The following is a 25,917-nucleotide window of genomic DNA, read 5'->3' on the forward strand; positions in this document are numbered from 1 at the left end:
AGTGGTTTTAAGTTCATCCGCTACCAGATTCCAGTACTTCTCTACGATTTTCTTTATGTCATTGCTCTTTGAATTTAACGTGGCGACACAGACAATGTTACAGTTACAGTCTTTTTCTCCTTGGGCTGTAAGAGTAGCTCCCTGGGACGGTACCATGCTTGCATCCTCGCTCGCTTGAGTAGGCCTGTTGGGTATCCACGTTCTCTTAGTCATTTGGTGAGATTGTCTGTTTCTTTGATGAAGTCCTCTCTGCGAGAACAATTCCTCCTCAGTCGCAAGTATTGCCCATACGGCAAGTTATCTCTCAGATTGCGAGGATGGTGAGACTCGTATTTGAGGAGTGTATTTTTTTCCGCCGGGTTGCGATATAGGTCACAGTACAGTAGACCTCATCAACTCGGAATGTGAGGTCCAGGAAGTTGATGGCCTCATTGCTGAAGTTCATGGTGAACTGGATATCTTGGGTTCTGCAATTCAGCCACAGTTCGAAGAAGGAACACCTTTACAGCGACAACAACCCATTTATCAACTCCATAGCAGTATGGAAATGCTATATTGATGATGTGGTGATGATTTGGACTGGTAATGAAGAAGAACTCAGAAACTTCGAACTGTGGCAGTCCCTGTCTGCCATAGCATGCGAAAACGCTCCTGAGGAATGCTTCGAGCATGAAGCCTGCACAACCAGACTTTCAGGAGAGGGATGAGAAGAAAGAAACACCGGATCTCCAGGAGCAGGTTTATATCTTCTTGAGACTGATCTTGAGACTGCAGGACCCGAAAGAGGATTGCGCCACACATCAAGTACAGGCTCAGTAAGAGCATCATTAAATGGCAGAATGGCTCAACCACAGAGGAAGGAGAATGAAGCACTTCAGTAAGAAGATTAGACTCTGCCACAGGAAGCCGCAAGTCCAAAAGATTAGCAGCCTTCCTAATAACTGTGTAATATGGAGCAACATCCTTGGAGGGAGAAGCTTTCTGAGAAACAAAGTACCATTCTGGAGAAGCGTCAAGCCCACTTGCTTCACACAAGTCTTTAAAAACATCCTCTGTGTCATACACCTCTCCTTCCTCCCTCTCTTCATCCCGGTCCTGCTCCTCTTCCAATAACCTCTGCGCCTCTCTCCTCGAACGCATCTTCGGCTGGCCACACGCGGCGTTGACGGCTCTGGAAGCGGCGAAGGTGGATCCATTATCAGCGCCATTCGAATCCGAGAAGCTTCACAGGATGGAGCCGGAGACTGCCCATAAGGCGTCGACATCCTCGGAGCCAGAAAAGACCAGGACAATGTCGCTGGCATGAACGGCATAAAGGAGGCCTAAGGATACTGGTGAGGCACACCCAAATTAAATGCCAAAGGACCCATGGGACCTGAAGGTGCTCTAGAGGGGTACGAGGCCCTGGTGAAAACACCAAACGGTGCATTTAAAAAATGCGAGGCATCAGAACCCGGCATCGGAAACTGTGGGTAAGATGCAGGTCCTGGATCTGAACGAGGTACCCCTGGAGTCAGAGCCGCTGGAGCCACAGGCGGATCAACCGGAGCTGAGGTAACCTCATCATCATCAACTCGATTCGACGGTGAGAATCCCGGCGTCACTGCCTGCTGTAGAGTCCCCTTATAGGAAGGAGAATAAGCCGGAGTCACCTGAGGAGACACTGAAGGTGATCCAGAAACAAAGTCCTTTTCTCGACGTCGAGGAGCAGGAGAAGGTGACCTCCACTCCACCGACTTCGAAGATCGGCGTCGAGAAGTATGGCTCCTCTTCTTCTAGTGTTTCTTCTTGGAGTCGTGCGACGTCGAAGAACTAGATTTTGACCTTTTTCGACTCTTCTTTTCTAGCTTTGGCCATATAAAGCTTGGCCTCTCGCTGCTTCAACGCCTTCGGAATCATCTTCCTGCACAAAGAGCATCCCTCGACGTCATGGTCTGAAGACAAACACCAAAGGCAATCCTCATGCGGGTCAGTAATCGAAATATGTTTACCGCATTCCCTGACTTCCTCGGAGCAGACATTGCTACAAAGAAAGGCAGAGATACAATCAAAAATACAAAGTATTCAAACGAAGTATGGAGAGTCCCAGAAAAACCCGTTAGCGTCGACAGCGCGGAAAAAAGGGAACTGACTTCATCATGCCGATGTGGTCTTCTTATGGCTCCGGTGACATCATGCGGAGTCGAGTGTGGAGCCATGACGCTGTGACGACCTCATCGGCGCGGAGAGCTAGGAAAAATTTCCGTGGACTGCTGGCGCAGGGGATATTCATAAGGAATACACTGGCAGATGTATCCATCAGAAGAACTGTTATTGCTAGAGATGTTTAAACAAAGATCCTCACAGGAGGACAGTGCAGGGGCGTTGGTGCTGGTCACTGTTAGATTGCTCTGATGTATGCAAGCAATACCACCACCTGGCCTACCAATTCTGTCTAGTCTTGTGATTGTTAACAATGCCCACTTGCTGAAAAACAACCGTACACACAGACATATTTCAGTAAACTTTGTCTATAGTAGACCAATCACACTGTTCTCGTTCTAGGCCATACATTTTGCCCAGCATCCAAGACAGACCAACTTTGAGGTGAGACTATGACCAGCCAAAGGGGCATCCACTGCCTCTTCAGGCAGGTCAAATCCACTTAGCTGGTTCTGCTCAATCTCAACGTATGGAGGTGTAGGCTGTAGAGGTTCAGATGAAGCAACCTGCCTACTTGCTGGGAAAGTAAGTCCATCCAAAAAGGAAGACAGCCCAGAGGACAGATACACAGGCTCAGCAGCTCCGAGTACCTGACCCTCCAATACCTGTCTGGGGCTATCAGGATGACCTGAGCCCAGTCCTTCCTGACCTCCTTCACATTTGGTAAGCAGTTGTACAGGTAGCAATGCATAAAGGGGACCACAGTTACACTGAAGGTTCCTGGCTGTAGAAAAAAAACGATCGACCCAACAAATGCTTGACTGGACAAAGCTGTCTTGAATTACCTCCAGGTGCAAATGCCCCATGTGGTTCTCTAGATTACTCCTGCTGAGCTTTTTTGCCTAGGCATTCAACAAGTAACCAGGTGGTTGACTATCAGGGAAATCCCTTAAAGGTCCTACCGCCTCCACATTCACAGTGCTTCATGGTACATAACAGAAGACCCCAGCCATCCAACTTGCTGGTACCATCACAGGACGGTAGTATTATTCATCAGGACCTGGGCAGACATGCCTTTGATGGACTCCAGGAAGGCCTTGAGGGCAAGCCAAATGGCACGTATCTCCAGCATATTGATATGTCTTTGATCCACTGGATACCAGTGGTCCTTGATCTCCGACTCACCTACGTGACCCTCTCCAAAGACAATGCATTTGTAAGCAAGATGCCAGGAGACCAACACGCTTCAGAACGATCTGGGTAGAAACAAAGTAACAAGCTCAAAACATTGGGATAACACCCTTAATCTTCTGATCTTGCTGCCGGGCAGACAGGTTTTGAGCTCCATTGTATCCAGGACTGGGAATCTTTGCCCAGACAGAAAACAGGACTTTGGCTCGTTGTCAGAGAATGCCAGGGAAGACAGTAGGGAAATCGAAGTCCGCAGGTGATCTACAACTGACTGCGACATGCTCGCCTTCAGCAGCCTGTCATCAAGGTACGTGAATGCATACATCCACAACTACTGTCATCACCTCTGTAAATACCAGAGTTGGGCAAAAGGCAGGGCAGTGTGCTGGAAGTATTCCTACTCCACAACAAAGTAGACTAAACACCTGTGGGACTGAAGGACGGGCCCAAGAAAGTATGCACCTAGGACCTACAGCAAATAGAACCTGCAGCATATTGAATTTGATAATCTGAAAAAAGACATTAAGCAAAAAAAGACCCAAAATTCTGTCTGAGCATGTCGCTTTTCTTGGGAACAAAAAGTAGCTGGAGAATCTCCATTTTACTTATTCATAAGAGTTAGGGTACATTTGAACTGCCTTTGTGACAATATGGAAAAAGTTACTTTTTCAGTTTAGGTACAACGTGAAGCTGCTCCATTCCTTCATGGGACATGCTATGTGTTAATGAACAAGCAAGAAGCAATGGCACGCAGGACTGCCACTTCAGGTGGTTTGCAGCCAGTGCCATGTGGGCATGCTCGATCACAAAGCAAGCAATGCTTCCCTTTTAGGATCCTCCTGGATATCTAATTTGTTAGGTAATTGCAGGAAAAGAAAAAAGGATTATCAGCATTTGAGCCAAAGGAATCTAAATCCAAGCAGCTCCTTTGCTAGCTAAATTACATAACTGTGCACTATTTTGAACAGTTGAGCATAGTTTCCCAATGCGTTTGAATTTCAACACCGGTGGGGCAGTAATGAAATCAGAATGGGTTGGATTTGGCCCCCCGTTTAAACACTAAGATTCCAACACATCCATTCTGAGTTCTGCAAAGCCAAATCCAGAGTAGCACAAAGGGGTATAAACAAGTCCTAGAAAGTGGCTGGGTTAGTACAGAGACATGATACAGTACACCAAACAAGCAATGTAGATTAATTGAAAACTAAAGAGATCATTGATATTAGGAAAATCACTTGCATGTAAACTAGAACATTTTTTACAATCATGGACACGCTATTGGCTTACCTTCCGGTACACTGACATAGTGTCTTGTATAAGGAAAGAACTGCCAACTCTTCTTCTTCGTTAGAGTTTTCCTGATCCATCCCATTCTCTTCTGAAAACGAACAGAAATTATCGTCATGTGGACTTCTCAGATGCTATGTGAAGTTACTGGCAATTTCAATATTTTTTTCTTGTTCCCACAGTTTATAATCTATGTGGTACTATCATCTCGAGAGATATGCACTCTGCTCAATTTGCTAAAGCTCTTCCATGGACCACCGCAGCACCAAATCACCCAGAAAGCATTTTTGGGGGGATTCTGATTTTTTTCAAATGTTTCTTCTTTCCTTAGTACTAGTCAGACCAGTGCAACACACGTTGCCTGCTGGACAAAGGATCTCCAAGGTTTATGGTGAATCTAATCTTAGCCCTTCTGGAGCGTGGATTTGGGCAGAATTGAACACAAAATCAAATTCTGTACCAACAGTAAACAAACTGCAACAAGATTGCGGCTCAAAGGTGAGCAAGTTACTTACCCTCTGTAATGCCTTATCTGGAACAGACTATCTAGCCGCAGATTCCTAACCTTAGAATTATTCAGAGTCATCAGAATGGACCTGGAAATTCTTGAGGAGTACTCCTGCGTGCCGGTAGGCTGCGAATGGATTAGACCAAGTGGCCGAGGTGGGCTGCGAATGGATTAGACCAAATTGTCCTGCAGAACAGAGAGGGCAAAGAGCCATCAAGGGAATAGTGCTTGGTAAACATGTGTGAAGACGCCCACGTTGCTGCTCGACAGATGTCCATGGGCGGTACTCCGTGAGCTAACGCACTGGTCGCAGCCTCGGCTCTAGTGAAATGAGAATGCAAACCCTCAAGGAGTAGCTTTTTGGCCAATGAGTAGCGGATTTTTATGCAGAGCACTATCCATTGTGAATGGTTTGTTTCTGCACAACCTTTCAGTTTTTCGCACCGACATATCCATCGAAACGTTTGTCATCCACCCAGGACGCTCTAGTACGTTTATTGTATAACAATAAATCTCTCTTTGGGTTCATACGGTGAAGTCTCTCCTCTTCTTTAGAAGAGGGGGCAAAGAAAGTAAGCAAGGTGATACTTGGGCCTACATGGAAAGGAGTCACCATCTTCAGGAGGAAAGAAGTACGGGTTTTAGGAACCAGTTCGTCTGGGTAGAATGTCATATAGGGAGGGTGCACAGAGAGTGCTTGCAGGTCTCTGTACATCCAGGCTGAAGTTATGGGCACCAGAAAAGGTGTTTTTCTGGTAAGTAACCGGAGTGGACAGTTATGCAGTGACTTGAAGGAAATGCACATAAGAAACATTAAGACCAGATTGAGGTCCCACTGGGGCATAATGAATAGTTTGGAGGAAACAGGTGCTTTAGTCCATTGAGGAAATGAGTCACAACAGGTGACGTAAACAAAGAAGGTTGGTCTACCCACAAGTAAACTTTACCAGTGCCTAGAGCAGAGCCATTCTGGGCCAGAGAAAGAACAAACAATACAACTTGGCATAAGGGTGCAAAAAGAGGGTCAATGTGCTTGGATGCACCCCGTGTCACAAATTTGTCACAGCTGCAGGCACTACACCTTCTGGGTGGAGGGGCGCCTGGCTGGCAAAATAACGTCACAGACGAGAGGCAGATTGTCAACTGCGGACGCTCAATCTCCCAAAAATTGAAGTCGAGGGTGTGCAGGGTGGGTGCAGGACCCTGCCCTGCTGCTACAACAGAAGGTCCTTCCGAAGGGACAACCTGATCAGAGGACAAATACTCATGCTAAGGAGTTTGGGATACCAAACTCTCAATCTCAAGACTGTGGGTGGCACCACCCAATCTACAAGCATGCAATCACAGCATCAGAGGTTTAAAGTGGTAGTCCCGACCATCCTGCTGCAAAAGGAGTTCCACCCTATGTGGCACCCATTTGTCATCTAAAGTTCGCACCACCATAGGCCTCAAACAAGGGTGTGTGCTTGCCCCGATATTATTCAATCTATTTATGGCAGACCTACCAAGCACACTCAGTACATGCAACTCCCATTCTCCGAGGCTGGGTGGAAAAACTTTAAGTAACCTACTATACACGGACGACGTCGTACTTCTCAGCCATACTCATATTGGCCTTCAGAAGTTACTCACTGAAATGCACAGCTACACAACCGCAAACAACCTAAAAATAAACCTGAGTAAAACACGCACGATGTCAATCAACAACAAGAACAAACGCCATAAGTCCTGGACCCTGGGCGGCCAGAAAATAGAGCCATCACGCGAATACAAATACCTGGGTGTCACCTTCGAAAGTGAAGGTTCATTTTTCCAACAGAAGCAGGAAACAAAAAGAAGAGGAACTATGATTGCCGCCACCCTGAAAAACTTAGCTAACCAACTGTCAGGGCCAACCTTGACTCCTTACCTGAAAGTCATTCAGGCAAAGCTAATCCCCTCAATCTCCTACAGCAGTGAGGCACTACGAGGAAGAGACTCCAAGAACCTAGACACTATCCAGGTAAAAGCCTACAGAACAATGTTTTCGCTCCCGAGTTACACCTTCCCCGAACAACTACGGCTGGAGTTTGGCTTGCTAAAACAGGACCTTGCAAGACAGGGAGCTTACATTATCTGCTGCCATAAACTCCGCTCTGCCTCGACTGACGCACTAAACTCACTGCTGTGGCAAGACATACAAAACAGGCATGTATCTCAAGCACGATCTTACCTGAAGGCAGCACTAGAGGCCGTCAAAGCATCTGAGCTTTGGGATATGCAACTAGGGCATAACCCATTCAAAAAACTAGTCTGGAAAAACGTCAAATCTCTTTCTCTATTAGAGGACAAGGCTACATTTTCAAAAAGAAACCACACGTGGATGACACTAAACACGTACAAATCCCTGACGCCACAAACATACTTCAGCCAGGACTACTCGAAAACCATAAAACTGAAGTTCCTGAAACACAGACTAGGGGTCCTGCCTAGCAGAGAGCATCTTCCACCATGGCTCAGGACCAACAGCCAAGGAATGGGTGACATACTCCACATGACTTGTCTCTGCGAAGAGCTTTGCCTAGCCCGTCAACAGCTCCTAAAGGAACAGTTCAAGCAGATAGGGACGAGCACTCGAAGGCAAGCGGTGCTCGCCTGCTTGAACCCTGCAAATACCAAACTGAACTGCAGATACGTCAAGTTCCTAGCAATGATAGAGCAAAGACTGCCAAAACTCCAATAATCGGCGACCACCTACATAGGCAACAAGCAGATGGCCACTAGGTCGCAAGGACTCATGCCGCTTGCCCAGGGATAAGACTGCTAGAACCCATTTTATTTACCAAACTCTTTTACTTAATTTTAAAAGAAAACCTTTTTTACTGCAACATGTTTTGTACTGGTTTTAATTAACTATACATAATAAACTTACCTTACCTATGTGGGAGAGAAAGAGACCAAATCCTTTGTGCCCCCCGTCTGAGGGGTTCAGGATCATAATAAACAGAGATTGTGTTGTCAGACTGATCATGAATGGAACTCCTTGTGGTGCAGGAGAGGAAAGTCTTATTGACAAGACAGACAGCATGCAGTTGTATTGGGATGTCACTCAGGTAGTTACTCTAGTGAGGGGGAATCCGTAGCTATGGCAGTGTACAACTGGGGAAGAGCGAAGGAAAGACTCTCCAACAGATTGAAGGGGCACATCACCAAGGGATATTAGGAATGGCAATCATAGATGTGCACCTCAGCCAATAGGCACTCTGATGCTAAAGAATTAGTTTCCAAAAGTACCACTGAAATGCCCTCAGTCGCTATGCATCACGAACGATGCAAAACGTAATGGGCAACCCAAACAACCCTTGAGGGCTTGGGCAAAGTAAATGATAGGGTGCAAATGCCTTCAAGGGATTTATTCAAGTATTATAAAAGTACCCTTTTTTGAATAAGATAACATTTAATATTTTTCTACATACACCCTCTCTTTGTTTTTATTTGTATTTGCTCTGTATATTTCTACATTGATAATTTGGCTCGTATTTAAAAAAAAGGTTTTTGACCTTGTGATTTGCTAACATCACTTAATTAAGGTATCAAACAGCTGGAATTAACCACCACCTAAGGTATTCATTCACTTGACCTTATAAACTTAGTATATTAATAATTCTAACTATTATACTTGAATAAATCCCTTGAAGGCATTTGCACCCTATCATGCATCACGAACAGCATGAATGAGGTCATCCAATCCAAAAGGTGTTGTACTTGCAGAATCTCGATTGCAGTTTGCACTACAAACATCAGAATCTTAACCAAAGGCATCTTTTGCACTGCTTCTATGAAGGAAAATATCTATGTGGGATCGAGATAGTACTCATGGGTGTTAATCCTGAAGCCCAAGTTATTCAGGAGGATCGTGGCACGATGGAACTGCATTGTGCCCAGCGCTGGTGACCTATCTTCACCAACAAGTCAAGTAAAGAAATACATGGACTCATGATCTTCACAGTGAAGCTGTCACCGTTTTTCCAAAGACCTGTGTTGCAGGTATATGAAAGTAGGGTCTTGGCGATGGAAGGAGACCTGGCAATCCCCTAACGCGGTGGACCAACAGAACCTGGCTTAATGACAGCATTTTGAACCTGTCCTGCCTAATCAACAAATTCAAGAAAAGACAATCCAGAATGGGTTTCAGAACTCCACCCTTCTTAGGAACCAAGAAGTAAAGTGAAAGCTCTTTCCGGCAAGGGCAACACTTTCATAGTCCCTTTGTTCAACAGGGCAATAAACTCCACCTCCAAGATAAAAACGAAGTCCTAAGGAGAAGATAGGAAAGCATATCTTTCTAGGATAAGCTGCATTAACTAGCGATCCCAAAAAATAATGGTATAAAATGTTAGTTCAATATAACTATTTCAAATGTCAGACAGACAGACAGACAGACAGACAGACAGACAGACAGACAGACAGACAGACAGACAGACAGACAGACACACACACACACCCACACCCACACCCACACACACACACACCCCCACACCCCCACACACACACACACACACACACCCCCACACACACACACACACCCACACACACCCACACACACCCACACACACCCACACACCCACACCCACACCCACACCCACACCCACACACACACACACACACACACACACACACACACACACACACACACACACACACACACACACTTTGCTTGAAGGGATAATCAAAGGGGTTTTGTGGCAGCAAAGCAGTAAGAGGAAGGCATGGACTGCTGCTGCTTTTGCTAACAGTGTTCCTGACAGTAATCCTATTTTGAAGGAGCAATACATTTGTTAGGTCATTTCTCTGCAGAGTCCATGTTGAATGAATATATGAATGAATGGTACATTTGCAGAGCACAAAGCTACCCAATCCAGAGTTTACTGGAGCTAAGTTGCACCAAGATACAGTGAGTAGTGAAAAAGGGATCAGAATAAGACTACATTGTATTTAACCAAATCTTCAGATTTTTTCTGAATGTGGCATGAGTCAGTAGAATGAAGAGAAAATGGAAGATTGCTCCATAATTTGGCAGCATTCAACTGGAAAGAGCTGTGGTCCCTTCTTGCGCGTGAGATGCATGGGATAATCAAAAGATTGGCTGAGCAAAAAAGTAAGGGCCTAGCTAGGACCTATTTAGAGAGAAGGTTTTGCAGCTAAGCGGGCTAGATTGGTGAAAAGCCCTATGACACTTACATAGGGCATGGAAAATACAATGGAGAGAAGCCAGATAAGGTGAAATATGGCAACATTTTCTGATGTTGAGAATGAGAAATGCTGCTGTGTTCTGCACAATCTGGTGTTGTTTGAGAACGACTTTATGGAGACTGATAACTAAGGAATTACAGTAATCAAGTGTTGCCAAGATGCTTACATGGATGACTGTTTTACAATGCTGTTGGAAATGGGATCCCCGGCTGGCCAGGGCTTTCGCCAAAGTCAGTCAGAGACCACCACTCCCAAGTCAGGGCAAGGGAGTTACACGCCAAGATAACCCCTACTCACCCTCTAGGTAACGTGGCGCGAGCAGCAAGGCTAAACTTGGAGGCGATGTAAGTTAAGTATTTGCGCACGCACCCCAGCAACAACAACCAAAGGTCCACCACAAAGGAAACTCCACACAAGGTTATATAAAAATAGCCTTTGTATTACACCAAAACACATTAGATAAAACACACACTTTACAATGTGCCAGAGGCACGGGCAGAATTTACAAGGGGATATTTACAAGACAGGGCCACCTGGACCACTGTCAGGAATCAGAAGTAGCACTTTCAGAAATAGCACTTAGTACATAGAATATAGCACAAAATAGCACACAACCAGTAATCACTGGTAACAGGACCTCACTAGCACCACCTGTACTAGGGAGAAAACAACCACCTATGTATCACAATACCTGTAGGGGTGTAAGAACATACACATGATGCAATGCATGACATACATTCAGAGGTGTAAAGGCACATGACGCATAAACAATACATTCAGAGGTGCATAGAAAGTACAATTGCGCCACACTCACGTAAGTCACCACCTGTGACTGTCCCTAGGCCCTCTGGCCTTGTTGGGGCTAGGACGCCCTGTGTCCAATGTCCAGGAGCCTAAACGTAGCAGTTGCCCACAAAGTGCTGGGCAACTGGCGCAACAATGTTTGAGCCTGCCAGGGCTCAAGAACAACAATGGGGCCAATGTGGGAACCTTGCTGGGCTCTCAGAACACTGGTGGGGCGAACACGATGTGGGAGCCTCACAGGCTCTGCAGCAACAAAATGTCCCCCTGAGCCTCTCTGGGCTTTTCAACACAACTTTGGCGCCTGGAGCCTCTCTCCGGGCCCTAAGAAATGACTGTGGCCCTCCAGAGCCTCTCAGGGCTCGTGAAATAATTGCCCCCTTGAGCCTCGGGGCTCGCAAACAGAAAATGCCCCGAGCCTCTCATCAATCTGCCACCTCGAGCCTCTCAGGGCTCAAAAGCAGAAAGGTGCAGCCTCACTGGGCTGTTGGGGTCCCTCACGGGGGACCTGGGAACACTGGGGGTGCCTCGAGCCTCTCTTAGGCTCGAACACCAAATGGGGTGGGGAGCCTCTCAGGGCTCGAGTGAAACTTGTGCCCAGCCGTTGGAGTCCCCCTCTCTGGGACTCGGAATCCGGAACTGCCCCCAGAGCCCTCTCAGGGCTATAAAACAAGTATGAGGCCAGAGCCTCTCCGGGCTCAAAGAAGGAATGCCCCCGGGGCCCCACTCACCAGCTTGTAGGCTTCCTTTCTCGGCTCCGGGCTGTGTGGGGAGAGACTTCCTGCCCCTCTCTCTCTCTCTGGGCATAGGCTGACTCGGCAGCCAATAGCAGAGCAGCCTCCCTGACGAGCCTCCCTCCTCGGCTCTGGGCACGCTGCTGAGGCAAATCCCGGGGAAAGAAGCAGGGGGTGAGAAAAGCACTCCGAGCACTAGCAGGCCATAAAGCTCCCCTTGGTCTAGGGTTTCAGCGAAGGCCCAAATGAAAATAAAGCGCTCCTAAGCGCTATGGACACTAAAGCGCTCCCAGGTGCTTTAGGAGAGCACAAGTCCAGTTAAAAGTCCTTCAGGCAGGCAAGGGGGGGGGGGGCAAGGCTGGGCCCAGAGCCAGCACACTGGGTCTCCAGGCAGGGAGACACCCCAAGTGGCGGTCCTCTGGCCCAGCAGCAGCAACAGCCCCCTCAGGATCCTGGAAGAGAACAACTTCAGTGGGGACACAGCCCCATTTTTATACAGTATTTTCCTTTGTTTGAAGGTGCAGGGTGGGGGCGGAACCAGTCGCAGCTGGTTCTTGAGTACTCTGTTTACCTCAACCACCCTCTCTATTCACTGGCAGAGCTTGGGTCATTAGACACACCACAGGGGGGCGGAGCCAGCATTGTGTGGGGAAAACCCAGCCCATCCAGGACACAGGTACACTCCTCCCACACATCACTCATGCTAATCTCACACTCACCACTGGGCAGACCCATCCAGACTTCCTGGAGCCTGGCATGCCAGCCAGCTCCAGCCAATCACATGCCAGCACCCTCACAGCACATGTACAGCCATGTCTAGAAATGGCGCTTCGCTACTAGACACATACATGCTGCATACACCATCTCGCAGCATTCACTCTCACGAGTTCACACATACCAGACTCAAGCCTGTACACCCCACGCATCAGGAACTACCAGGGACACATACATTCCCCATGCATTCCTATGGGCGGGCAGGCCTAGCTCAGCACATGCACTCAGAGTGCGCACGCACTTTCCACTGGGACACAGTGAAAGTGCGCAGAATCCCTAAAATCACCATTGCCAGGTCACCATTTCACGCAAAAAGTCTAGGGGTGAACCTGCCCTAAGGGCCAAAGTCCAACAAATGCTTAAAATAGGAAGGTTGGGGAGCATCTTTTTCAAGATTCTCAAGTGGAAAAAACGTGAAATAAGCTTATAAAACAGGTTTTTCGGGCCACCAGTCATAATTCCAGAAAGAGGCAGGACAAAAAAAGAAGAATCTTAGTCTTACATGATTTGAGACAAACAATTTATTTACCTTAAGTAAAACTCTTTCAGGCATATACTCTCTAATTGAAAATTCTTCACCCAATAAAGCTCCCCAGTAGGCAGACTGGATCCTTAAAACATTTCCAGCAATGCTCTTGCGAGCCACGAGGTGGTGACGTGCAGCTCGATGCTGCCTCTTTACTGCTCCGGAAACAAAGGAGCGAGGGATGTATAAGCACCACCTCTGCATGCTGACATCAGTTTCTTGCTCATCCCTTTCCGGGCCCTCAGATGTGAAGCATGAACAAATGCGGGTACCAATGCGAAGTTTTGTATCTTTGGACCATTTTACATTTAAAAAAATAAAGCAAACTACAGAATGGGGAAGTTGGAGGGTAATGAGGAATCTGCGGTTCAATAGAGTGTTACCAAAGGTAAGTAATTTGTTCTTCTCATGAATACTTCTAACTGCAGATTCCACGCCGCAGAATAGATATCAAAGCAGTATCTCCTCAAGATGGTGGGTCTGTGGAGTGAGCTCAGACCATAAAGTCCTGCAGGACCAAGATAGTCTAAATGCCCTTTCTGCAAACCTGGCTGTCAAAGCAATAGCACTTCGTAAACGTGTGTTCCTGCAAGCAAGTCGTAATCTAGATGATGTCAAAGACATGTACTACATGTACCAACGCAGTGACAGCAGCTTTGACAGTGGTGGAATGGGCTTGACGACCTTCTGGAGGCTTCATCTTGCCAGTACAAGGCAAATCTTGATGCAGAGGACAATTCATTTTAATAGGGTCTTCCTTCTGCACTACCTTCCCTTTTTTTGCTTTGGAGAAGCCCAAAGAAATGCTGATCGCCCATATGGTGTTCTTTGGTACTTTCAATGTAAAGCAATTTTGGGGCCTAACCCATGAAACCTCTCCATCTATTAGACAGGACAAGGAGGGTGGGGGGTACAAAGAACGAAGGCATGATGATAGATTGCCCAACATCGAAAGGAGTCACAACTTTAATCAAGAAAGAGGCCTTAGTTCAGAAAAACAATTTTTCGGGAAAAAAGGTGGTGTAGTACAGTGTCTGAAGCTCACTCACATAATGTGCTCAAGTAATTGTAATACAGAAGATGATCTTCACAGTCAAAATAAACAGCGAGCAGCTCTTCATTGGATAAAAGGGCCTGCTCCTGAGAAACGTTAAGACCAAATTAAGGTCCCAAAGTGTTTGGGAGGAAATGTAGTCAAATTTTTCATAGACCTCATCTCAACAGGTGATTTAAGCAAGGACATTTGGTTTTGCAAAAAACAGAAAGTTCGAAGAGGCCGACATATAACCCTTTAATGGAGGCTACTCCAAGGCCTTTTTTTTCCAGAGTTTTATATAGCGTGAACTTGACCTGAATTGAGTATCAGAGCGCTTTACATGGCACCAGTTGCATTACATGAGGATACATTAATTTTTGTTAGGCACGGGGAGATTAAGTGATTTGCCCAGAATCACAGGATGTTCAGCTGTCACTGCAGAGACTCGTACCCAGTTCCCCAGATTTGAGGGCGACAACCCTAGCCGTTAGGCCAACTCCTCTTCCCCAGAGGCCTTGTGGGCCAACGAAAAACTAACAAGATGGCATCTACAGCTTTGATTGTAAAGGGCCAATCCTGCGGATAACACACTAGGCCACAAATCTGTCCCAGTGCCCTACATAAATGGACTTTGTGAAACGGCATCTGGTGGCAAGAATGACCACCACCACTGCAGGTGGCAGATCAAATGGAGTCAACTGCTGCCACTCAACCTCTACCCATTGACATGTAGATTGCGCAGGTCCGTGTGCAAGACACTGCCCGGCAGCTGTGACATTAGACTCTCTGGAAATGGAAACCTGATCTTAGTATAGGTGGTCATACCCAGAAGTTCTGAGTACCACAGTCTCCTGGTTCAATCCAAAGCTACTAGAATGACTTAGGTTCGGCCGTGCCGGATTTATTTCAGAACTTTGGGTAGGGGAGGCATGGGAGGGAAGTTGTACATGAGTCCCTTGGTGCATTCCACCCTGAATGCATCCCATTGCAAACATTCCTACTGAAATTCTAACATACAAGCCTTGAACAGTTCACATTTGCCCTGGCAGGGAAAAGATCTAGCAAGGGTTCTCCTCAATGTCAGAGGATGCTGTGTGCTAACTTGGGATGAAGATGATATTCCCAATCTGTCAGACACTGCTTGTTTAAGTCGACTATTCTGCAGTGGTGTAATGAAACTTGAGGGGGGCCCTCTGCAAGGTACATGGAGGAGCTCCCTCCAGACTCAAGACCTGGAGTAAGGGGCCCCACTACACCATGGGGGCCTATGTTACGCCCATGCCATTCTGGACTTCAAGGATCCCAACCAAGTGGTTCACAACCAGGGAAATGTCATAATTCTCCAACCAACTACAGAGAGGCAGAGCCTACCAGCACAGGATTCAGAACCTCGCTGTGCCCTCTTGTTGCAATACTACATGGCAGTAGAGTGGTCTATGAAAACCTGCACCAGTCTACTCTTGATGGATGGCAGGAAAGTCTTCAAGACCAGAAAAATGTCCCACAAGTCCAAGTGACTGAGGTGAAACTGGACTTCCATTGGAGAATAGAGTCTTTTAATCCCCACGTCCTCTAGATGATCTTCCAACCCAATAGTGATGTGTCAGTCACTATTGTCACCTCTGGGTGGGAAAGGGGGAGGGGCATGCCACCATACCAACTGTGTTTGAGCAGCCACCACTGCAAATCATTGGTCAACTCTCTTGAATCATGGATGGTATCTGATAAGATTTTCTCAGTGCTGGGCTCACATGAACTTCAGATTCCTTTACAAAGCCTGTATGTGCCGAGATGCAGGAGGCAAAGAGTCCAAGGAGTCTTAGAACGGTTCTCACCAAGATCTAGGACGAAGGCTGAAACATCAGGATTATTGACTAAATATCCTGCAACTGTTACAGCAGAGGGAAGGCATTGAACTACCCTGTATCCGGGATATCCTTTGCAAAAGAGTCAGGTGGACTCCAGCTCATTTATTGTGAACCCCAAAGATGACAAGAGGTTCACCATTGTCTTTAGGTGGTCTACAACTGTCCGTGGTGAGCATGCCATCAACAACCACTCGTTGAGGCAGGGGATAACTCGTATGCCCAACCTCAGAAACTGTGCTGTGACTACAGAAATCACTTTTGTAAATATGTAAGAGGTGATGGTGAGGGAGAACGGGAGCACTAGAACCTGAAAATGCTTCTGGCTGACCCTGAACAGCAAATAACATCTGTGGGTCTGCAGAAAGGCTTATGAAAATACGCTTCCTGCAGATCCAAGGATGCCATTCAGTACCCCAAGTGCAGAGCCAAGATCTGGGTCAGTGTGAGCATTCTGAATCGTCTTTCAGGCATTAAGGGTCAAAGATTGAATCTAGGCTTGAGGTCTGCATCCTTTTTCGCCAAAGGAAATAACAAGAGTAAAAATCCTCTACTCTTTCCAAGTCCAGAACACCCTTTTGATCTTAATTCCAGGCTAGCCAATGAGAACATATGTTTTACAAATGCCTGAATCCTCTTAAACTACCTATCTGGAGGAATAATGAGGAAAGAATTGGGTTTCACCATCCTGTTTGAAGCCTGAACCATGAGGCTCTCTGGAGTAGGGCGCTTAGCAGGAGAATTAGGCTCACCATGCACCGGCATATGATGCCTGGCCACCAGTCTATTTGATGGTGTGCAAGAACAGCGTTTTGACCAAGAGCCCACTAAGGTGTCAGTGAGGGCCTAGTTAAAGTGAAGCCCTTGCTCAGGTGAAGCCCTTGCTCAGGGCTCAGGTGTGGCTGAATCAGACTGCAATAATTTCATAAGGATATTAGTCTTGGTCTCAACTGAAGGCAGCTGCAATTCCAAGATCTCAGCTGCCCATCTGTCTACTACTGCAAATGATGCACTCTTTTTTGTTGGTGGATCATGCAGCGAGCCAAACTATGTATAAGATTAGGTATCAAGCACATTGGCCTCTTATAAGTACATGTTAAAATTTTTATAATGACACGAGAGATCACCATCCCCTCCCAACAATCATCATCATCTTCTGGTGGTGTACCTTGCTCAGAGTCAGAGCCAAAAGAATAATGTAGCCTCTGCTGGAGCGTCTGTCCTGGCAGAGGCATTTGTACAGATTCAGGCTGTACAACAACTGTTTGAGATTTAGTAATTTTGTAGCGTGACATCAGCTGAGGTTGGGCTGAAGTCGGTTCATGGTCAGACAAAGGAAGCAGCACAGGATTCTCTACAGCACAGGTAGTGTCAGTGAAGGAGTCAAGGATAGAACAACCCGGACCAGGTCTTAAGAGTCTGTGTAGATGTATGTACCGGGGTAGGTATGGACCTTTGAACAAGGTGGCAGGAACTCAATGAAGGGCCCTGCAGTACCAAGGGGCTAAATGGAGCACCAGAGTGAGCTGAATTGTGCAAAAACTCTACTGCACCGCCACTCTGAATGCCTCCATTTGCTGCGGAGTTGCCTATGGCCTGGGAAACTCAGGGAGCACCGGGATAAGCTGGAAAATTGTCTCTGCGACTGGGAACCACGAAGGAGACCAACTAGCATTAGGACGACCTTGCGCTTTGTCCTTGGGCTAAGGAGTGGCAAAATGGGGCCGAGTCCCACTTTACTTTTTCGAGTTTGGGCTATGCTTTGGACTTACCAGAGAACTTCGAATGCAAAGTAGACCTTTTGCGGTAATGGCCCCGGGAGCAGGACTGAGTAGGCGTTTAACGACCCTGAAGTGGAACTTTTGCAAGGACCACATCTTCTTTGTATGTTTGGCAACACATAACATTGCTTGTAGATCGCAGAGTGTCTTTGAGTGCATGAGGGAATGCTTATCACACAACTTCGAGCTGTATTCCTAGCCCAAACACCAGAGACACAACTCTTGCGGGCCCATGATGGACATCTAGTCATGGCATGGTTTAAAACATGCAGTTTCAGGAAGAGACATCATTCCCTAACAAACTGGATTTCGTATTAAGAGTTGTCAGTAGACTGATGAATCAGAACACAGAATTGTTACATCTGGTGGAACCTTATTTGGGTAAGCATAGCACTACCCTTATGGGGGATTTTGATTTCCACCCAGCGGGACGAGAAGTGTAAAGACTCGCGAGAACTTAGGGAGGGGATGTCAAGCTGTGACCATTTGCGGTTGGTCAACGGCCTACTCATAAGGCAGGCCACTCAGATGGTATTTTCTCCAATGGCACTCGTCTTTAGGTTCTGTCGTTGTTGCCCTTAACCTGGTCTGACCATTATGCTGTCCCTTTTTTGTTGGTGGGACATCACTTCCAAGCAATTTCCAATTACCATAGTACTAAAACCTTTGAAAGGAATTGGAAGGGGCTATCAGAAGAAACTCTTTCTCAAGCTCTGATTGAGTGTAGCTGGAAAAGCAACAATGGCGTCAATCTAGCGGCTGCTGAATTTGAGTCATGGCTTACGTCAGCTGGTGATACCTTCGCTCCCATCAAGGATATTCTCATACGAAGGTAGCTACCTACCTCTCCATGGTTCGCTGAGAGGCTCAGAGTTTTAAGACAGGCCTGTAGGCACCAATAAAGGGATTGGCATAAACGCTATGACCTACAGGAGAAATATCTTTACAGGACTCTTACTAAAGATTACAAAGCAGCTATCAAAGAAGAGAAAACTCTCTTCTGCACTAATAAAATTGAGTCTGCCAAATCCTCAAGAGAGCGCTTTAATTTGATCAATTTGCTCTCTATTCCCTCTGCCTCTGCCAGCTTAGGGGGTATTCAAGAATGTTGTAATAGCCTGGTGAGGTTTTTTTCAGAACAACAATTTTAATATCTACAGAGAACTGGATTTACTCAAAGCAGTCTCCGGTATTTCAGTGTGTGAAAATGTACAGGAGGACGATATCTCTCTAGATTTGGAAGAATCAGTTGTTGACCAGATGGGGAGACTTACAAGTTTCTCTTGTCTATCTCCGAAGCAAGATGAGGCTTATCTCCTTGGTCTGAACATGGGCTGTCCCTTCAAACAATGCCCCCCTAAAGTCCTGCAGTTAATTGGCACGACGGTTACCCCTCAGTTGGCAATTACTATCAATAAATCTATCAGTTCGGGTATCTACCCTGAATTGTGGAAAAGAGCAGTCGTTAAGCCTCTCCCTAAAAACACCTACCAATCTGAAAAATTATAGGCCCATCTCTCATCTGCCTACGCCATCTAAAAGCTTGGAGAAGCACCTCAATTCTCAACTGGTGGCTAATTCAGAGGAGTATGAACTGCTTGATTCCTCTCAATTTGGTTTCAGAACCAATCATGGGATAGAAACTCCTCTGATCTTGGCTATCAATAATATCCTTGTGTTGGTTGATGCAGGGCAGGCTGCGGCATTGATCCTATTAGATCTATCTGCAGCCTTTGATACTATTTCTCCTACTTTGTTGGCAGACCGGCTGCAGAACAGGGGGATTTCCAGATCGGCACAAGATCGGTTAGCCTCTCTCTTGAAGGACAGGTCCCAGCCAATTCAGTTCTGATCCCATCCGTATGCCATGCGGGGCACCTCAGGGCTCTTCCTTGAGCACAACTTTGTTTAATCTTCATGTATGCTCGTTGGCTAAATTGATACAATCCTTTGGATTGTAGGCCTTATCCTACGCAGATTATACACACATTATCGTGTCCATCACCAAGGACATCGAGACCACGGCTGCCAACTTTAAGAATTGCATGCAAGCAGTAGCGATTTGGAAGGGTAGCAATTACCTCAGACTGAATGGGGATAAGACTGAGGTCTTGATATTTGGCAACCAGCCTTCCATCTGTAATAATTCCTGGTGGGCAGAAAGCCTGGAGGTTTTGCCTCTGCCAAAAATCATGGTGTACTAGTGGATACCAAGTTATCATTCGACCTCCAGGTTAACCATATGTTATCCACTTGTTCTGGTCTATCAGGACCATGAGAAAGGTGTTTCCTTTTTTCACTCTGGATGCCCGCAAGCAGGTAGTTCGGGGTTTGATTGTTTACTAGGCTAGACTACTACAATGCACTTTATATGGAGATCAACAAATCACTCACTCCTAAACATCAGTTAGTTCAAAAAGCAGCCAGAAGACTGATACCGTATTTTCTGGCGTATAAGACGACTGGGCGTATAAGACGACCCCCTACTTTTCCTTTTAAAATATAGGGTTTGGGCTATATTCGCTTGCTTATAAAATGACCCCGGCGTATAAGACGACCCCCAACTTTTGAAAAGATTTTCAAGAGTTTAAAAGTCATCTTATACGCCAGAAAATACAGTACTTGAAATTCCCAAATACCAATCAGTTTCAGTGGGGATCTCCAAATTGCACTAGCTACTGATTAACAAGCGCATGACCTTTAAGGCTTTATGCATTGTTCACAGGGCGGTGCTAAATATTGGTCCCAGAGGACTGGCTAAGATGTTCCAGAGATACACTCCTACTAGACATCTTCGGTCGGCTAGCTACAATCTTGTAGTGGTACCTAAATTTAGGAAGACCAGTTGGGGTAGTAGAGCTTTTTCCATGGCTCCTTCAAAACTTTGGTATTCGCTCCCATGCGACATCAGTGATCTGCAGGAACATAACAGTTTTCAGAAAGCACTGAAGACTTGGGTCTTCACTCTTTAATTCCTGAGCAGTAATCTTCAAAGGGATCAGTCGCTTCTGGTCTTTCTTTCTCTCTTGAGCTCTTCCTGCTTTAGAGTCTTAACACCTCCTTTGGTATTTGTGCGCCGTATAAATTAAAAATGTTCTTCCAAGGTTTTCCGAGCTCAAGATGTGTGCCCAGTACATACCACCATAACCAGTTGTACATGCACATCACAGAGACTAGAGTAGAACGAATAGTCCAGTTCATGACCATGTTGTATTGTTCAAATGTCAAACAGACCTCAGTCCGATATCCATCTAGTGAAACCTCCTGCAACCTTCATAGGTTGGGATCCTGGCAATGGGGTCATGGATTGGTCAAAATTCACATCTCACACATAGTTGGAATACCCTTGCCAATATCATAGTTCTCAAGGATAAACAGCCCAAGTGAGATGATGCTGTAAAGAAGGTTAAATAATCTTCATTAGGAGCATAGCTACTACCCAACACTGCCGATCCATCCAAGCTACCAGAGACCAATACAAAGCTGCCTACCTAGTCTACCTGTGTTGATGTGGCTGAGAAGTGTACCCTCAGTCTTAACCAAACAAGTAGGTCCTCTGGCAAAAAAAATAGCCAATGGCATACAACTAGCCCTATATATTACCAGGTAGGAGAAAGAGGGTCCAAGGGATATTTACAGACCTGCGCGGATAAATCACCTATCCGAATAAGACAACAACAAAAATCTGCGGGTCTAGAACAAGGAAGATAATGTTTAGACCAACGTTCCAGAGTTCATGAAACAGGAGATAGTCAAAAATGGAAAAAGTCTAATTTGAGAGGACGGATTCCCATCACCCACTGAAGTGGCATGCTTCATCATTTGGGGATCCCCTCTCGGCTGCACACTAGTGCAACCAAGGAGCTACAACTCCTTGCTAGTGTAAAGGAGGAGCTTGCGGATGTTTTAAATGAAATCCAAAACTAGATCATCTAAGATCAATGAAGCATGACGCAGTGTAGTGACTGTGTAGTACAGTGTAGCGATATGTGAATTAAAATTGACTACCAGGGGAAAATTATGTTTAATCAGTATTGTCAAAGGTTAAAAAGAGCAAGGGCGCTCTCAATAGATGGATGAGCGCGCTAGTGATGAGGTCGACATGTTTCAGCCATTCCAGATCATCTAATGATCACAGCTTTCTTCAGGACCTAGATGTAACTACTGCACATTAATTGTGATAAAAGATTAACGTATCTTGTATGGAACAATACAACCATATACCTGTACACGGCAATTGATGGCACCAAGGCATAGGTGTCGTACTCCCGTTGCAAATCGGGAGGTTACTGCCCGCTCCTGGCAACCGCTCAGGGCGTGAAGCAACGCTCTAATCAGTCGTTACCCCGGACCGAAACCTTAAGAGTCACTTCGGTGGGTGATGGGAATCCGTCCTCTCAAATGAGACTTTTTCCATTTTTGACTATCTCCTGTTTCATGCACTCTGGACTCTGGTCCAAACATTATCTTCCTTGTTCTAGACCCGTGGATTTTTGTTGTTGTCATACAACTGGCCCTGCCATCTACGCTACAGGCGGATAATCTCAACTTTGGTGAGCTAAGTTTCGGGTAGAAACACTATATGTTCATATGCATTGACCGTGTGTCATTTAGTTGCTGATCCCATTCCCTGTATGTTCCATTTTTTTTTTTTTTTTTACATTTGTTTTTATTGCAGAATTATAAACAAGACCTCGGGGTAGGTCAACCATTACAACCATGACACCTCAAAGCATAGTTAAGGCAATAAAGTCGTACACAGCCATTGAGCCCATATCCCGGAGGCCGGGCGGCGCATCAGTTTGTCCCTGCAAAGAAAATGTCACAGCGGCCATCTCCCAGTGGCATCTGGTTAATACAATTTTTCTGTATCTGCTTTTTTATACCCATCAAACTCCCTCCCCCCCCCCCAACTGCTGCTGATGTGGGTGTAATCGTGTGGTCTGATGGAATAATACGCCACTTGTCGGGTGTTGCATTTGTGTCTTCAAGCCCCATGGAAACCCCGCCTTCAAGTGTACCTATTCGCCGTCTTCCCCCACCATGTAGTCATGTAACGCTTGCACTATCGATTCCCAAGCCCTCGCCATCTCCAATCTCTTATCATTGTCAGTTCTGGTAGCCTGTCGCATTCTAATCACGCTTTCGCACCTGGACCATTTCAACAACTCATTCATCCACCTCCTCACCGACGGGCCCTCCTTCGATTTCCAGTGCCAAGTAATCTCTCTCTGAGCTAAGATGAGCCCTAGATCTATAAATTTACTCGTGATTTTGTCTTCGTCGTGTGAGGGAACCAAAGCAGCAGGCATGCCGCCATATCAAACTCCACCTCCCTGTCAGTGACCGCGTTCAAAAGTTCTCCCACTTCAGGCCAGTACGCCCCTAATTTTTGGCAATCCCACCACAAGTGGTCCAGCTCAACTTCTGGTGCCAAGCACCTTGGGCACACTGCATCCTGCACCCCAAAATATCGTTTGATTCTCCCCGGGGTCAGATAGGCCCTATGAAGTATGAAAAAGTGCACCTGCTGGAAGCGGGCATTTCTAACACCCTTCCACGTCCGTGTCAAAACATGACTCCAGACTGTGTCCGGTATTGGCTTACCTATGCTGTCTTCCCATTTCGTCTTCAGTGCAAGTAGCGGCTCTAGTCCTTCGTGTAACATTCTAGAGTGGAGGCAGGTCACCGCCTTAATAGTGCCCGCAGCCATCACCACATATTGGCAGGCCATAGTCGTGTCCGGATCCACTAGTCCTCCCTTCCAGTACTTCTGCATCGCCGATACCACTGCTGCATGCAAGAGATAACTCCCATCAGGGAGACCAAACTGCTCCTGCAACGTCTGAAAGGGGGCCAGCTTCCCATCCGTGTATAGGACCCCCACCATCTGTAGACCCAACTCTTCCCATTCCGACAGCGGGGACCAATCGCCCCCGTGGGGCAGCGCCGTCAGCATCCCCAGTGGGATCTCCGGCGCATACAGTCGGGCTATCTTCGCTCTCTTCAAACTCCTGTGCCAGCACGACCGAAGGGTATTTTCCTCCAAGGTGAGACCCCTCTGATCCAATTTCTGTTGCATGATTATATATGACAAGACATGTCGCTGGATACCGGTCCCCCGATCATAGTCCGGGCCCCTAAATTCTCTGGCAATGTTTTGCGTTAATATCTGCAGCTGAGCCGCTAGGTAATATAATTCAAAATCGGGGACCGCCATCCCCCCCTCCAGTTTGGGCCTGAGCAGAGTAGTCAGTGCCACTCTACGTCGTCCGTGTCCCCAGAGGAAGCCAGTAATCATCGTCTTCAAGTCTTTGAAGATCTGCTGTGGGATCCATAGCGGCAGGGTACGGAAGTAATAGAGTAACCGCGGCAGAGCCACCATCTTCAACAATGCCACCCGGCCCAATACCTATAGAGGGAGGGAGGCCCAAAAGGACATACACCCCCTCAGTGCTCTTATGCAGCGCCCTATATTTCCTTCCAGCAAATTCTCCGCCCCGTGGTAAACACGGACACCCAGATAGGTGAAACACATGGACTCCCACACCACATCCACCTCGAGAGGGGGATAAGGCTTGTCCGCCCGCAACGGGAAAACACAGGTTTTGTTCCAATTGACCTTAAGGCCAGACAGTCGGCCGAAGCTGGATAACATCGCAACAGCTCCTCTCAGAGCCTGGTCGGTATCCTCCAGGTACAGCAGCAGATCATCTGCATATAGTGAAATGTAATGCAAGTCCCCACGATGTCTAACCCCATTGTACAACTCTCCCGACCTCGCCTGCGCCGCGAATGGTTCCATCGCTAATGCGAACAGCAGGGGAGACAGCGAGCAACCCTGCCTCGTCCCTCTACGCACCGGGTAATCGGAGGATATTACTGGCCCCAGTCGTACCCTCGCAGTAGCAGAGGAGTAGAGAACTTTAGTCCATCGTCCAAACCCGTCGCCAAGGCCGAATTTCACCAACACCTCATCTAAGTACTTCCACTCAAGACTATCAAAAGCTTTTTCGATGTCAACCGATAACACTGCTGGTTTTCGATCCGTGTCCACGGCGCCGTCTAATATGCGGACCAATCGGCGAACGTTCATGGATGTGTTCCTAGTAGGGATAAACCCTGCCTGGTCCCTGTGTACCAGCATGGTCATGTGCGGTAGCAATCTAGTAGCTAAAATACGGCTCAGGATCTTATAATCCGCCGTTAGCATTGATAAGGGCCTATACGACGTCACATCCGTGGCTTCCCTACCGGGTTTCAATAACGGGACTACTAGCGCTTCCCTCATCGTTTTAGGCAGATGCCCCAGTGTCAAGGCTTCCGAGTACACCACCAGTAACCTGGGTGCTAATATATCAACATATTTCGAGTAAAATTCAATCGGTAAACCATCCACACCCGGCGTTTTATTTCTAGCCATCTGCTTAATGGCCACCCGGATCTCCGACAGTGTGATGGGGCCGCCTATGTCTTTCGCGGCCTCGCCATCCAGCACGGGGAGGGGCATAGGCTCCAGGAATTCACCTATCTCAGAAACCTCTACCCCCAGCTGACTCTCATACAGCCCCGTGTAATACGACTGGAAGCGCGCCAGGACCGCTGTCTGCGAGTAGACTATGTCCCCTGCCTCCGTGCTAATGCTCATAATCTAGCAACCTCTAGGCTCCGGATTGGCAAGCTTAGCAAGTAGCGTTCCCACCTTATCCCCCTCTGCATGAACCTTGGTGGCATATAGCTTGTAATCATAACATCTCAGCCGCTCCGTTTCAGTCGCTACCACTTCCTTTGCTTCTAGTAACTGCGCCTGTAGATCCGGGCGCTCTGGTCTACGCCGCTCTAGGTCCCTCAACACACATTCCGCCTTCTCCAGATCAGCCAAGACCGACGTCCTTACATTCGAAAACCTGCCCATACATACGCCTCTCCCTACTACCTTCATCGCATCCCATTCTGTCGATCTCGTGGCAGCTGATCCCTCATTCACATCAAAGTAGCTCTCGATGCCCTGCAAGACCGTGTCACTGAACACCGGGTCCT

General features: G+C 47.0%; 1 protein-coding gene across 2 annotated transcripts in view; it reads right to left on the reverse strand.

Moving 5' to 3' along the window:
- Positions 1 to 25,917, reverse strand: part of UBR2 (ubiquitin protein ligase E3 component n-recognin 2) — a 1,610,484-nt gene that overhangs the window by 355,832 nt on the left and 1,228,735 nt on the right. For both annotated transcript variants that reach the window (XM_078649714.1, XM_078649715.1), the window contains exon 40: positions 4,621 to 4,711. In XM_078649714.1, the coding sequence (XP_078505840.1) occupies positions 4,621 to 4,711 (91 nt within the window). The remainder of the gene's footprint in view (positions 1 to 4,620; positions 4,712 to 25,917) is intronic.

The sequence above is a fragment of the Lissotriton helveticus genome, chromosome 6 (assembly GCF_964261635.1).
Source record: "Lissotriton helveticus chromosome 6, aLisHel1.1, whole genome shotgun sequence".
NCBI lineage: Eukaryota > Metazoa > Chordata > Amphibia > Caudata > Salamandridae > Lissotriton > Lissotriton helveticus.